General features: G+C 43.5%; 1 protein-coding gene across 1 annotated transcript in view; it reads right to left on the bottom strand.

Moving 5' to 3' along the window:
• NTRK1 (neurotrophic receptor tyrosine kinase 1) overlaps positions 1–12,509 on the bottom strand; it is a 121,892-nt gene extending 109,383 nt beyond the window's left edge. The window contains exon 1 of the mRNA XM_088449634.1: positions 12,238–12,509. Within this exon, the coding sequence (XP_088305760.1) occupies positions 12,238–12,455 (218 nt within the window). The 5' untranslated portion in view covers positions 12,456–12,509. The remainder of the gene's footprint in view (positions 1–12,237) is intronic.
• Between the last annotated feature and the right edge of the window lie 694 nt (positions 12,510–13,203).

Below are 13,203 nucleotides of genomic sequence, written 5' to 3'. Positions count from 1 at the left end.
CTTTAGTTTTTCCGAGCTTGTTAAGTAGCCCCAAATCACTGTCCCCATAGAGAGAAGCATTAGCGAGTGAAGGTTTAGGAAACACTGAAGATATCTGTGATATAGCTGCAATAAAAGCAGGGAGCAGAGCGGCTCCTTCTAATTGTATTTACTCCTAAATGGAGCACAAGAATATGAAATGTTACCTTTCAGCCTCCCGATTCCTGAAATGATATACACAGCTATCTAACCCCAGCATGTCCTCCGCCGCGCTCACACACTGAGCTATTGGCCTATTTCTGATTCCAGGGCTGCTGGACATCGGCAAATATATGTTTAATGTGTAATTAGATGGACAATCATCAAATGATTTGTGACAGCTGCACGTTAACAGTCTTAGCTTACGGGCCGGCGCACCTCGCTCCTCACTGTGGGGGTCCATGTGAGGAGAGGGGGGATTCTAAACAGACCATTAATGAGCATAGCCCCTGGGGACATCCATTAAATAATATGCCAAGAGAAATGTTGCCTGTGTATAGAAAATCAATACCACCCTCTCCTGGGGCTGGGCCCATGAAGATGGAAAGTGGAGCTGTCTAAATTTCTCCCAACAAAAGGTCTCTTCATTCTAATGAACAGTCAGCAGTCTGAGAGTGTATAGGTTAATTAGGACGGTGAAAGGCGACCTGTCGTCCATTTTGTCACACCTGAAGCATTCCTTCAGCTTGACGGACCCACATTAAAATGGATCCTTGGTCAGTTATCACTAAACCTGCCATGCTTCGATGTTTGTTTGTAGGTTGTTTTGGCAGGGACAGGAAAGTGACAAGTTAATGGTTTACCTGAAAGTTTCCCTGTGACTGAGGTTACTGAGAGATGTAGGCAGGGATAGCAATCAGAAGAGCATGTTCTGACCCCGGGTGTCCGGATCAAAATGGCCGCTAACCTCCTCTGCACAGGGTACATTCTCACACCAATACCAAGGTTTACGTTGCTTGGTGAGCTGCTGTAAGAATGGGATGTTGACTGCTGAATGGATGTAATTAATTACATTGTAAGTACACTCCATAACATACTGTATGTACATACTCCAACTACTATGTACTTTTCTTGAAGTATAATAATGAGTGAAGTATTAGTCATTTGAAATGTTCAACATTAATTTGATACCCTGATTGCATACTTCACAGCTCTCCCTGTGGCCAATGTGGTACAAACGTATGTATGTATTTGTGTATGTATGCAGGGCTGTAACTAGGGGTGTGCAACCAGTGCCACCACACAAAGCGCAGGTTACTGAGGGCGACTCGCCGCCACACGGCCCTAGCTTCTGGCTAGCAGGGTGCCTGGAATGGCATCCTGCAGTCACGATTACTGCTGCGGTGCTGCCGGAGCGTCCTTTAGACACTCCAAACAGGCACTCTGCAGCTGATGTGGAGTAAGCTCTGCACTTTCCGATGCTGCTGGCCCCACCTCTCCGCAAGTTATTGGACGCTGAGGGGACGGGGACGCATTTAAGCCCTGTTATGGCCTTGTGTGTGTGCATACACGCACTGATACATACATAATATATATGTATATATATATATATATATATATATATAGCTGTATTCAATTAAAAGCGAAAAGTCAGTTTCGGCGATACTTTTTCTCCGATGACGTAATTTTCACCGGTTTCAAGTTATCCCCATATTCAATTGAAGCGTCTTTTCGCCGGTGCGATAACGCAATGCAATGTAATAGGCAAAAAAGTTTTGCCTGTGAATACCCGGTGGAAAAAAGTGCAGAATTGGGGTTTTGGGGTGCAATGTTGTGGGAACCACCCTGCACCCTTTGGACACCCCCCCTGATGCTAACTGCGTCAAAAAACGCAGAAAACACACAAAGGACACCCCAAAAAAGCACTTTGAAAAAATGGGCAAAAAAAATCAAAGTGGGGGTACAAATGCAAAAACTAGCGAAATAGCCTCTGAGGGGGCTCTGCCAATATGGGGGAGGTGTATTTTTGATTGCAGGGGTTTGCTGAAGGTGTGTTTTGGCGCTTTTTAATGCTTGACTTTAGCGACTTTAAAATATGCTTGCACCCATTTTCATGTACCCCAAATGTGATGGGAATACTTATTTCAATTTGCAAAAAAGTTGCAAATTGCTATTCTTCACCACTTGCTGAAAGACGCTAAATAGCGCCTATTGAGACCATTTAAAAACCCCAAATACCCTTAGCAGGGCTATTCGGGGTTACCCATAGTGATCCCCCATGTGAGTCCATCTTTTGGGGGGTGTCAGGCTGATTTTCCCAAAACTGACAGAACTTTTTGCCGATTTCAGTTTCGCCGGGTCCCGTTTTCGCACATTTGCAATTGAATGCGGGGACGAGGGCGATACTTTTTCGCACGCAAAACCAGCGATGACGGCGAAAAGTCCGGCAACAGACTTTTTGCTTCTAATTGAATACGGCCCATAGAGGACTAGGTCAGGGTATCTCCATAAGTGCAGATCTTCCGGGTTGTTCCTGGTATGCAGTGGTTAGTAGTAGTACCTACCAAAAGTGGTCCAAGGAAGGATAACCGGTGAACCAGCAAAAGGGTCATGGTCGCCCAAGTCTCATTGATGCTTGTGGGAAGCGAAGGCTAACCTGTCTGGTCCTGTCCCACAAAAGGGCTACTGTAGTACAAATTGCTGAAAAAGTGAATGCAGACTATGACAGGAAGCTACTGCGTAGCCGTAGACTGGTCAGATTGCCCATACCGACCCACTGCCGAAAGCGCCTACAATGGGCATGTGAGCGCTAGAACTGGACCATGGACCAAAGGAAGAACGTGGCCTGGTCTGATGAATCATGTCTTCTTTTACATCATGTGGATGGCCAGGTGCGTGTGCGTTGTATTCCTGGGGAGGAAAGGGCACCAGGATGCACTATGGGGAAGGAGGCAAGCCGGCGGAGGCAGAGTGATGCTCTGGGCAATGTTCTGCTGGGAACTCTTCGGTCCTGCCATTCATGTGGATGTTACTTTGACACGTATCACCTACCTAAATATTGTTGCAGACCAAGTACACCCCTTCATGTCACCGGTATTCCCTGATGGCCGTGGCCTCTTTCGGCAGGATAATGCATCCTGCCACAAAACTGGTCAGAGATGGTTTGACTTGACCTCCAGACTCCCCAGATCTCAATCCGATAGAGCATCTATGGGATGTGCTGGAAAAACATATTAAGCAGGTGGTTCTAATGTTATGGCCGACGTACGGACAGACACACACACCATTCTTTCTGCTATGATTGAAATTAATCTTTCACCATACTGATATGTAGATGTATAAACAAGACAAAATAGCTTAAAAGCTCTGTAAGTTGATAGCTCCCAGCCTGCAGCAAAACGTGTAGTCAGATATTCAACCCCCTCTATCTCCCCTTACAACGTAAAAGCGTTTGCTCACTTTATTTCAGGGCAATTAACCCTTTAGCCACTAAAAATAAACGGTCCTTGGGCCAGAACACCAGCGATGTACATAACACGTGATTGGACTGAATGATGGACATCCCAGTCCTTGACTGCTTCTTTGGTGCCAATCACAGGGGCCCCTGAGGGAATAGGTAACCAAACCCCTGTGGTGATTTGTGGTTAGTACTTTTAAAAGCTCTCAGTCATTATCACACCCTATTCTGCTACAAAATGGGCAATCAGGATAGGAATGTAACCTCTTGCCTCTCCCGGTGGGTAGAGCACACACCTGGGCCTAGGTGGTGAATAGGGGGGGTCTTACAGACCCTGCCACTTGGAAAGAGTGTTGATCCCTTCTTTCTTTGATAGAATAGGGGATGACGGCCATGTGTAGTACCTACAGCTGACTTATCTGTTCTTTTGGCACAGTCACTCAAAGGGGTATATTTACTAAAGTGCGGGTTTTTAAAAGTGGAGTTGTTGCCCATAGTAACCAATCAGATTCTACTTAGTTATCTAGCACCTTCTAGAAGATAATAGCTAGAATGTGATTGGTTGCTATGGACAGCACCTCCACCTCTATAAACCTGCACTTTAGTATATATCCCAAACTGTTTTCAGCTACAGGCTCCACTTTCACATAACACCTATGTATCTATGGAAGGTATTTATCAAAGCTTGGAGAGAGATAAAATTGTGATAGATGAAAGTACCAACCAATCAGCTCCTAACTTACATTTTACAGACCTTTCCGGGAGCACCTGCGCCTCTTTCCGGGAGCACCTGCGCCTCTTTCCGGGACCACTGGCGCCTCTTTTTATAGAAAAATAAGCACTGATGTATGCGTGTTCCTGCTTCCCTAATCGGAGATCAGATTCTGTTGTGTGGGAGGGCTACTAGTGGAGGATGTATGGTAGGAATTCCCTGATTTACGAGGTGTCACAGTGACTTATCACTGAACAAAAGTCCTTGACACATGACAATCCTCCGTATACTGTATTGCCTCTTGTTTATTCTACAACTCAAGCAGGAGTAAGTGCATAATTGGGAGCATATAGTATAAACAAACATATTTAGTTGTAATAAAATAAACAAATATTATACTTAAATTAACAACAGATCCCAAGGGTAGGGATGGCAACCGAAAGAGTTCACCATGCAATTATGCCATTTTTTTCATTAAGCCACTGACGGAACACCAATGCTTTGAACATTTGATGGGCATCATAGGCATCAATTGCATGGCATCTCTACTGAGGGACATTCAGGGATGGGGGCACGGTGAAGTGATGCAATAGGGAGGAGGTAGAGAAAAGAGATGGGCCAATCAGGGAAGGGGGCATGATATAGTGACGCAATGGGGAGTTGGAGAAATGCGATGAGCCAATCAGGGAAGGGGGTGGTGCTAAGTGGCTCAATGGGGGTGGAGCTATTTGCCATGCCCTTTGCACCAAGGGAAAAGAAAAAGAAATCGCCAAGTCTACGCAGCTCTCCCTAACTGGGTGCCGCATCTCGTCATACTTGTTCTGCTCCCCGCTGTTTAAAGCCGCAATTTGCGCCACTTTATAGCTGGGGGTGGGGCTAGGTTCACGTGTTTCAATGTGAATCGCGTCACCCAACCTCCTGGCTGCCCACTTCAGCCAGGAAGTGGGTGGCACCGGGAGACTGGGCAATTCTGTCAGGAGGCTGGGAGATCCCCACCAAAATTAGTGACTCTCCCGAAACTTCAGGGAGAGTTGGCAAGTATGCACCACTATGACATGCTAATTCCAGATCAATTCAAATCCCATTTGCAACAAAATAAGACCATGACATCACAGAATAGCCAGGAGTTTCTTAAATGAGCCTTACGGAGTAGATACAGTACACTAGGTGTAGAAGGATGAAAGAAGTGATACTGTGCGTTTTGTGAGAGTTACTAAATTGATCATCAGGGACAAAAATATTGCAACAGTCACCTGGAATCAGCGTCAAACAATCGCACTCAGACACACTACTGTTTGTTGCATTGTGTTATTACACTACTGTAATGTGCCTGACACAGGCTAAATCAGCCGCGGCGCTCCCCCGATTCGGTCGTAATTGATGGATGGTTTCTGGACTGTGCATGCGGCAGAGCCGTAGTGCGCAAATCTCGCAATGGCGTGCGGCTCCAGTCGCAGTACCCTGTTAGCCGCAGCCCAATTGAATGGCTGCAGGCATTCCAGAAAACCACGGGCTTGTTGTTCTCGTTTTGGGGGAATGCCGAAGACCTGGCTGCATCCTCGGACGCAGTTTCACTGGTCCCGGTAGAGTACGAAGACGCAGCAGTAGCGACATTTGCGTCCACCAAAACAGTAAATAACTGCAATACAAGTACTTTTCTACTTTGTCAGTGAATATGCTGAATATTTTCTCCCTGTAAAACACAGCTTGACATACCATAACATCTATCCCCCCTGCTAATTCTCAGACCGGTTCTCTATCCCACTGACCATATCTGTAACAAACTTTGATTTTTTTTTTATATATATATTTCCTGTCATCAAGGTGTTATCATAACTTCTTGTATGTTTGCTTTGTTTCTCCAGGGACCCCTGCCTCTGCAGTCTGACATAACGCTCAGTAAATTTCAAGACAGTTTACAGCTAAATTGAGGAGGTTTGGGGGGTGGGGGGGGGCCGAGAGACAGGGACAGAGGAGATGGGCTAGTTAACCATTGATCTGCTGGGAGAGAATTTAACGCTTTCTTGACCAGGAGGCATACTTGCGTCTCTTTATCCGGGACCTCCAGGAGATACCGGAGGTCCTGGGTGCGATTCGCTGTATTGTGCAGCGCGGAGCAGGGCCATGACGATGCCGTACAGTGAATTGCCTATAGCACTCCCCGAACCACACACTTCTCTTTGGAGTACGGGAGAGCTCCAATGCCTGTGAGAGTCTCCCTGACATTCTGGAGGAGTAGGACAGTATGCTGGGAAGCCTTTAGCATGTTATCAAGGGGTCTATTTACTAAGCCTTAGATGGAGATAAAGTGAACAGAGGTAAAGTCCCAACCAATCAGCTCCTAAAAGCCATGTCACAGGCTGTTTGAAAAATTACAGTTAGAAGCTTATTGGTTGGGACTATCTCCATTCACTTTATCTCCATCCAAGGCTTAGTAAATAGACCCCCAAGTACTTTAGGACATTTGTTGGCCACATTGTGTTTTCTAAAAGGGTATGTGTACCCACCAAAGGGTAGCTTTCAAGTGGTAAAAGTTATCTGATGATGTGTGATTGGGTCTGAGCAGCTTTATATATCCAGTCTTTGTCTCTCACTCATCCATTGCTTACCACATTTATTAGCCAATCAGAGCAAAGTAATGTTCACAGCAGCACAGTATTTCAGCAGAGAGGGCGTCCACTCGTCATTGTGTTAGCGAGGACAGAAGTGCACTGAGGCTAAGGCAGTGCCAATGAGAGAATGGAGGCGAGCGGAAAGCCACTTGCTAAGAGATACTGGAAAGAGCAGGGTCCTCCGACAGCACAGAGGGGGTGCTTCAGAGGTGGACTCAGTTGCAGTGCATCTGCCTCTTTATGTTATTGCCGCAGCTGATGGGCGTCCTATTGAGAGGCACATCGGCAGGGGCGTAATGTCCATACAAAGAAGCATTATCGGCAAATCCTCAGCATCACCTTTGGACATTGCCTTTGGCAGGTGCAGAATGTCTGATGGACCATGGCCGCTGGTGTCAGTGGAACTGCGCCTTCAGACATGCCCGCGACATGCCCCTGCCACCCCCCTAGTTATCACCCAGAAAGCGCTTTCCCTGCGTCCCACTCAGAATCACCCCCAGATTATTTATGTGATGCTACTGTAATAATGTTTAGAAAATATTGTGGCATCCAACATATTTTTATATGAAACACATTGTAACTTAGTATAGTGTAGGGAGATCCCTCGCCTAGCCCAGCTCCAATACTAGTAAGATGTGTAACGGGGGGGTGTTTAATGTCTGCATTATGTATCACTGCATAATGTCGCTTTGGGGGTATCTAACAATCCGGGGACCCTCTTGGAACCCTAGAGATTACATAGAATGTGCAGCTTGACCAGTCCTCCATTGCAGAGTACAGGGAACACCATCTCACGATCAGAAGAAAAAGACTAGGCTTTTCCCTGCTACTTCGTTTGGGTTAATCCCAAACGCCAGAGAAAGGGATTATCACTGCTTCCTACTTAGACCGCTAACATGGCATTCATTTTACAATATGGGGGAGTATTCGAGTTTCTTAAAGTGAATGTCTGCACATCCTGTAGAAAAATCATCTGGTCATTGGATAAGCTCATCATTGCCTAGACATCTTTTTCTATTTCAAATTTGACACATTCTGGATGCATTGTCTAAGTGATTATCATACAGACAGTTTGTGGGATAAGGACATGTTTGACCAAAGTAATTATACACATACAGTAGTTGGAAAATTGTCCCTGTGTTGAATAAGAACCTTCAATTGAAACATAAGAATAATAATAACATTCATAAAAAAACCTTGATTCCCACACAATATTAATAAATGCAGATAATATCACCGAACTACTTATTGTGGATAAACTACCACTTTATAGGTTGTATTACCTCTTATAAGTTTTGTCCAGTCTATAAATACAGTTAAACACTTCGAAATAAAGGACATCATCATTAGAGTTGCTCAAATTTGTGGCCCTTTAATCAGTTTTGTAAAACCAGCTCCAAAGTACCAAACTTCACAGAAAAACTCTAGATAGACTATAGACAGTTTGGACCATGTTTGTGGCGGTTCGATGATGTTTGACTTCGTGAGAGATACATGGATATGTCGTTTCTTTTACAGTATCACATATGAATGTCAAACACGAACTTGAAACACTAAACGCAGCATTGCTCGCTGTTCAATTAATTTTTTAGTCTCTCAATTAAAGTGCAAGAAACAAACCTGAAGATAGCAACACAAATGGAGGGGCGACAGTTTAGCCAAAATCCATCCGAGCCAGGAAAGACGACTGTACTACTGTGAGGCCGTCACACCGGCCAACTTCAAATGAATTTGAGCGACGCTAATTTGAGCGTCTCTTATCATTTTTGCTCTCATTATTATAATATGACTTATTAATAATAATACGTTGTCATTTGCATACCCTTACCCACAATTCCTAGGTGCAGAATTTTCCCTGTACTCTGGCTGGCCTTATCTGGGAACATTTTTGTTGTTAATTAGGAACATATGAATCTTTTTTTTATTATTATTATTATATGACAAAAGTTTTTACCATATTCTGAGTCACATTTAGTAATAATATTTACAGTGTAGTTTGATAGTGAGGACAGGCAGTTATATTTTTACTGAACTCTAGTATGACCTTACTGACGTGTGCAAATTTGACTTATCTTCTGCTGTTGAACAGAAATGATGCCGTAGTACAAATTTAAAATACCAAAAAGTTAATTAACATCCATTTGCACCCCTTTTCATGCCTGCGTAATATATACGCTCCCCGAACTTATTTGATTTGACACTGTGCAAGGCAGCACATATTACAGCCAGCAGCGGCAGTTGCGCGGTTCTGTTTCTGCTCAATCTCTAACTAATGCTGAAGGAGCAGCCGAGTGCTTCTATTGTAGCACAAACACTACACCTTGGGAGGTCATCCATCACCCCGTCTAACTGCCGGAACTCCCTTTCAAGGCAGCCCATTAATAAACCAGCCCCAGCAGGAGAGCCATGTCATTAGGCGGCATAGTGCCATTACAGACGGGAAGCGCAGTAGTAACTCCGCGTTAAAGTCACTGACATAAGTGCTCACCATCATTTCTGGATTGTTAAAATGATACTTTTTTTTTTTTTTATTCCTAATGGAATTAGGAATTGCATGAACCATTAATAAAGTTTGAAAAAAAAAAAAAAGGCAGAAAAATGAGCACTTCTGAAAGCGACAGTATTGAATGTCTAAGATGCGTTCTGTAGGTTTCATGACATACTTGTCCTCCCTGAAGACGGGTCACTAAAGACCCAAAACGTCCTCCTGTTCCGATTTATTTATTTTATTTAAGTCCGTGATGTCCACCAGTAATATTATATAAGCATATTTATTAATGTTTTATTTACTGTTGTACTCCATTTCTCTGTCAATTTTAGTCACTGAGAAACCAAACTATCCTCACCAAGGGGAACCCACAGGAATGTCGGAGGAAAGGAACAAGTGGGGCGATGGCCCAAGGAGCTGAGGACTGGCCGGGACTATAAATCGACACTATATATCGATATTAGTAAGTCCGTAATGGCTCCTTTTTTATTACTGCATTATTACTGTCACCATATTTTGCCATCACCCCAAGTGCCATAATCTTGCTACAGCCCCCCGATTATACGTACTGTGCATAGTGCATCTGTGACAGGGCTACAGTATATTCAGATACAGAATGTTCCGCACTCACAGCTCACACATGTATGAAAGGGACGTTTCTCACATCACTTGCTTTCGCAACATATGTTTGGTAAATCGCCCCTTAAATGTATGAATATAAGTAATTGTACACTCTATGGGTATCTGTGCAAAACCCAGCACCCAAAACATTTACATGGTACTCTATACAGAACGCCATTGTTTTTAAATATTTGTACTCAAAAGGTTTTTGAAATATTATATCCCCACCATTTGATGCAATGAGCCCAGTTCCAGCTACTTCTGGGAGATATTTACTAAAGAAAGATAAACTCTGTGGTATTCCCCAAGCAACCTATAACATATTTGCTATCATTGCGGAATTTGCCAAACATCTATATAAGCTAAAGCATAATTGGATGCTATGGATTGCTGCATACCTTTTCTTAGTTAATAACTTCTCTTTTGACAGAATATATATATATATATATAACAGGATCTACCATTGCTTTCTACTGCGGTGATTAAGATTCTGTTCAGTATTTATTGGTTGTTCTGTCTGCTGTATTTAACAAAACTTATATTTGGGGTTTTATAGTTATATTGGACTCTACATTACACATTGCTAATGATAAAAAGTGCCTGTAAATATTGTGACACAGTAGGAGAGACAGCTGCGTACAGCAATCGTTGAAGTACGCAGTTAAAAATCAGACTTCACTTTTGTTGTGCTGCACTGCTCTCAGTACAGGTCAGAGTGATGGGCTGTTGTGGAACTACAAGTCCCAGGCTGCCCGCGAATCTTCCAGTGGCTGGAGACCACAGTTTGGTGAATAATGATTTACATGAAGGATATGGTCACAAAAAAATCTGCTGTGAAGGATAAAGTTTGCTGAGTAAGTGGAACGTGGCCCAACAAAAGGTATGACTACCTGCAACCTGTACAAACAGAATGGTCTCATTAGTTGGGCATGAGAGAAAGGAATCTGTAATGTCTGGAGGTCTATATAGGAGATACAGAATTAACAAATACAACTATAAGTGTTATACATAAGTAATTCAGAATATAGCAGGTTACAGCCATCCCATGTCTGTGTCTGCAGGGTCAGTAGACTGTAAAATGCCCATTTAAGAGGAGAAAGTGACGGATGGCTAGAGAGGACATTTACACCTTAGACTGCGATCTCTATGCTGTGACAGGCAGGAGAGCGCATAGCAATAGATTTTGGAGGAAGTGTTACTGAGGAGATATAATACCTGTCTCTGTCCCTATTACAGCCAGGAAATAAAGTAATAGAAACTTTCGCAAGTAAATTCAATATAGTAACTTAAGAGTCAGTTGAATGACAAAGTACAGTATGTTTCCCCAGACAGATGTTGTCTATCTCAGATCATCTATATGTATGTATGTATGTATGTATGTATGTAAGCATGGATGCATCTATCTATCTTATATCATCTATGTATGTATGTAGCTATTTATCTCATATCATCTATGTATCTATTTATCTATCTACCTCATATCTCTCTCACATATGTATGTATGTAATCATGGATGTATCTATCCATCTATCTCATTATCTTTATCTCTCTCTCTCTCTCTCTCTCTCTCTCTCTCACACACACACCTATCTATCTCTCATATCTATAATCGTTCTCATTTCTGTGTCTCTCCGTCTGTCTGTCCCTTATCTAGCGATCCTGACATCTAATATCTGGCTTTCTAGCCGTTAGAGTAAAAGTTTTATGTAACTTAGATCATGGCGCGGAAGGTGCTGTCCTGCAGAGGTTCCGCGTTCTGGCTGTAGTTTCTCCATGTAAGCGGAAGGCGTTCTGCATTTTGCCTTAGCCTATAAATTGAGCTGGGACAACAGTTGTGTCTATGCACTATGTGGTGTGGTGAGGGGTCAGCAGGGTGAAAAAAATAAAATAATAGGTGAAATCCTGCGTCTTACACGTAAAGGGTATACTCCATATAAAATTCTAATATTCCACAGACAAGTTTTCCTTATCAATCCCATCTTTCTATCGATCTGTCTATAGATTGTAAGTTCTTTGGACAGTTACCTCATTTTCAAGTATTTTGGATCCTTATCTTAAATCGACCACATACCTTTATGTTCCACTTTATGTATATACTTTTTATATTGCTATATGTCTCCATACACCTGCCTATCAACTAAACAAACAATCAATACATACATATATATATATATATATATGTATATATGTATGTATATATATATGCCCAACACTTACACCCACTTACACCAGTGCACTGTCAGGCACATCAGGCATCTTTCTATTGTCTGTTCCTCCCTGTCTCACTATTGCTTTCAGAGACAAACTTCTGCTACAAAACTTCTGCAGAGTAAACCATGGTTGCAGCCACAATCTCCAAAACCGACAAGAGGGAATAGGTGACACTTACGCTTCGGTGATGTTCTCCACGTCTCGGAACAGGGAGATGTTGGTGATGGTGTTGGGTTCCAGGCACTGAATCAAGGTCCCGTAACACCTGCAGTACTCGGGGCAGGAGGTCACTGTACTCGGGATAACGACGAGGAAAAGACTCGCCAGCATCCAGCAGGCGGGACGTATAGCTTCCAAAATCATTGTAGCATCCAGGCAGGACCCCGGCCACCCCATTATCCAGGAGGTTACCTCTCTCTGTACTACCTCTCCCCGCTGCTCATAGCTCTGAGTACATCCTACCACTGCTAGCACACTGACTGGAATGATGCGACCCCCCCCCTCCTCTTTCTCCAACCCTCAGGCTGCTCCCATCCCAGCTCTAGAGGCATCTGCCCCAGTGGAAAGGCGAGTGCATCACTTTTGGACAGGGAGGGGCTGTGCAACAGTCTCCCTCGCTGAACACACAGCAAAGTGGTGGCCACATTAATAAATACTTAAAGAGAGCAATCAAGACGTCCACGGTTCAAATTTATTTCTCGTTTACGTCCCTCAAGCAGATTGACCCTCTTCATCTGTGCGTAGGGGTAGGGATGACACGTTCCCATCCCAGCACATCAGGGAGACAGGCAGTAAGTGAGTGAGACAAAGAAGACGGGTCATTAGGGGGAGAGACAAGCATTTACCTAGGGAAGAAGCAGAGTCAGCCTGTGCTGCATTGTTCTGTATGTAGGCTGCAGGAAGCAAGCTGTGATAGAAAAGACCCATGCAGCTGGACAAAAGGTATTTGCAGATTGTTTAGGCATCACATGAAGCAGAGAAACAGGTTGGAAGGAACAAAGGGCATATATATATATCTTTTTCCTTTTAATTCCCTTCCTCTCACACTTGTGTCACATAAGGATGATTTAAAAAAAAAAATTATATTTATTATTGCCGCTTCTCGTGGGAATACAGAGTCAGCTATTGACCAATTTATCAAGAA

This window comes from Taudactylus pleione, unplaced genomic scaffold (genome assembly GCF_031769625.1).
Source record: "Taudactylus pleione unplaced genomic scaffold, aTauple2 ptg000490l, whole genome shotgun sequence".
NCBI classification, from domain to species: Eukaryota; Metazoa; Chordata; class Amphibia; order Anura; family Myobatrachidae; genus Taudactylus; species Taudactylus pleione.
The sequence above is the reverse complement of the archived record's forward strand: the minus strand, read 5'-3'. Positions and strand labels throughout refer to the sequence as shown.